At 32.9% G+C, this 2,198-nt stretch overlaps 1 protein-coding gene across 1 annotated transcript in view; it reads right to left on the bottom strand.

Annotated features, from left to right (window-relative positions):
* The window catches only part of LOC119631758 (cuticle protein 7), a 6,026-nt gene extending 4,097 nt beyond the window's left edge, over positions 1-1,929 (bottom strand). The window contains exons 1-2 of the mRNA XM_038024247.1: positions 1,803-1,929; positions 1,427-1,582 (exon numbers count right to left, since the gene is read on the bottom strand). Coding sequence (XP_037880175.1) covers positions 1,427-1,582; positions 1,803-1,817 — 171 coding nt within the window. The 5' untranslated portion in view covers positions 1,818-1,929. The remainder of the gene's footprint in view (positions 1-1,426; positions 1,583-1,802) is intronic.
* Between the last annotated feature and the right edge of the window lie 269 nt (positions 1,930-2,198).

The following is a 2,198-nucleotide window of genomic DNA, read 5'->3' as shown; positions in this document are numbered from 1 at the left end:
TCTCTCTCTCTCTCTCTCTCTCTCTCTCTCTCTCTCTCTCTCTCTCTTATCTTGTTTATAGAGAGCAACTTTCATTTATTTCATATAAATTTGTGTTACTGGCAAAGACTTCAGTGAACCAATTGCAACTATTTTCAAATCGTAGGCTTATGATGATTCCATGATTCATAAGATTATTTAGTGTATATATCTTATATTCAAATCGTTCGTCGATTACTTAAGTAAAAGTACATCAAAATTTTTAGATACAGTTCACTACTAATTATGGCTCGATGTGTTCCTATCATTTTATTGGTTAAACGATTGCATTTATATGAGACGTTTCATTTCATCAATTATTGAGAGTAAATCCTGTTCGCTTTTCACGAAGATGTATCCGTATACGAATTCAATTTCACACGTTACAGCCAAAGACGGACGGACGGACTTGTGCTCAATTAATGCAACTTGAAATCTTGTGCTAATTGAGAATGCGTTTACTTTATCGAATCTCTGGAGCGTATTTCTCGCTATTATTAGCGAGCGGAGCGTTCAATGTTGTGCCACACTTTACTACAGATTTCAGTAAAAACTAATGAACGATGCACTCATTACCAAGTCGATGAGAAATTTTGTAAATTTACGGCAAAGATTAGAATTTCACCTCAAAAGCCAACTATTATGCATGTATTTAGCAAAAGTGAAAGACCAAGGCTTTTGTAATAAAATTTGACCAGAGAATCATGTTGCACCTGTTTGTTATATGTTCAACGCAACTTAAGCCAGACGTGTTTCGCTCATTGACTTAAGTCGCGATAAACTTAATTTTGGAATATAACCGTAGATAGAAAGGATATTTTTTGTCACTGTTTTGCCAAAACACTAAGGTATGTTGAGCCTGCGTTAATCGATAGCTATTGCGGTTCATGTATTTGTCTTTAAAATTATTGAAATTATTCTCATAAGTCAGTTCAAGCCACATAGCTTTAGTGCTCACTCTCAAGTTTTTATACGAAATCCTTTCATAATCCTTAGCTATCGTTGAATTATCCTTTGATAAGAAGCTTAAGTGGAAACTTGAAATTGAAAATATATTCTTAAATTATATAATTTTCGAATCTTTCCGATACATGTTCAAATAATGATCGGATCAAGGAGCACAATTTGTTACATGAATCATCATCATTTAGTGAGACTGAAATGACGAACACGTTTTTTATTCCATAATAAATGGACCAATAACTATATTTTCCTTTCTTAGGCAGATTAGTTTGGAAAAATTTTAATTTGGATTTTTTTTTGAAAAAATTCTAAATTCTAAACACGTAGCCTCGACCATGTAAATAAAAAATTCTTACAATGTTACATATTTCTCCAACTTTGACTACGTAGAAGCTTAAACTAATAGACAAGAATTGAGTAGAAATTCTTTTTATACTTCACTTACAAAGTAATCCAATCCTTCGTCATGGGCCGCTGGAGCAGCATGAGCGCCAGCATGGCCAGCATATAAAGCTGGAGCAGCTGCATAATAAGCAGGACCATGAGCACCATGTAAAACACCAGCGGTAGCAACACCAACTGCAGCCAAGCAGATTAAGGACTATAATCAATCAAAAACACATAAGTAAACAAAACAGAAACAGAAACAAAAATAAAAAAAAGTCGTTAAGAGGATGTATGCGCAGGAGTATGGTATTTAAGTGAAATCTTGTTAAATTTATTTTGATTTGCATTAATTTTGAATAAGTGCGCACATTAACACACACACATACAAAATACACAAAAAAGCAAACAATTTAATGTTTAACGTAAGCACTCACTTTGAAGAATACCATTATTATTATTATTATTATTAATTTATTATATTTTTAATGGAATAACAATCTGTAAAAAGTTTTGCGGAGTTAAGTAAACGTCTAAACGTTTTAAAGTTTTTTATACAACTGTTAACTAGAACCAAGAAATAACTGCTTTTATATACACACAAAAAGCATTGCACTGCTTTGCTGACAGTGTGGCGGGCGATATACGTATAATGAAAAAAAAAATCATAGCAAGCACATTCGATTGCATTTGCACACATAACCACCACGTGCGCACACATACACACACCCGCATATTCGCACACACACACACATATATATATATATATATATATATATATATATAAACACACTTGTGAATGCTTATAAACACGCATAGAGCACAAACACACA

Source organism: Glossina fuscipes, unplaced genomic scaffold (genome assembly GCF_014805625.2).
Source record: "Glossina fuscipes isolate IAEA_lab_2018 unplaced genomic scaffold, Yale_Gfus_2 1, whole genome shotgun sequence".
In the NCBI taxonomy this organism is placed as follows: domain Eukaryota; kingdom Metazoa; phylum Arthropoda; class Insecta; order Diptera; family Glossinidae; genus Glossina; species Glossina fuscipes.
Note: the sequence above shows the minus strand (reverse complement) of the source record. Positions and strands in the feature narration are given on the sequence as shown.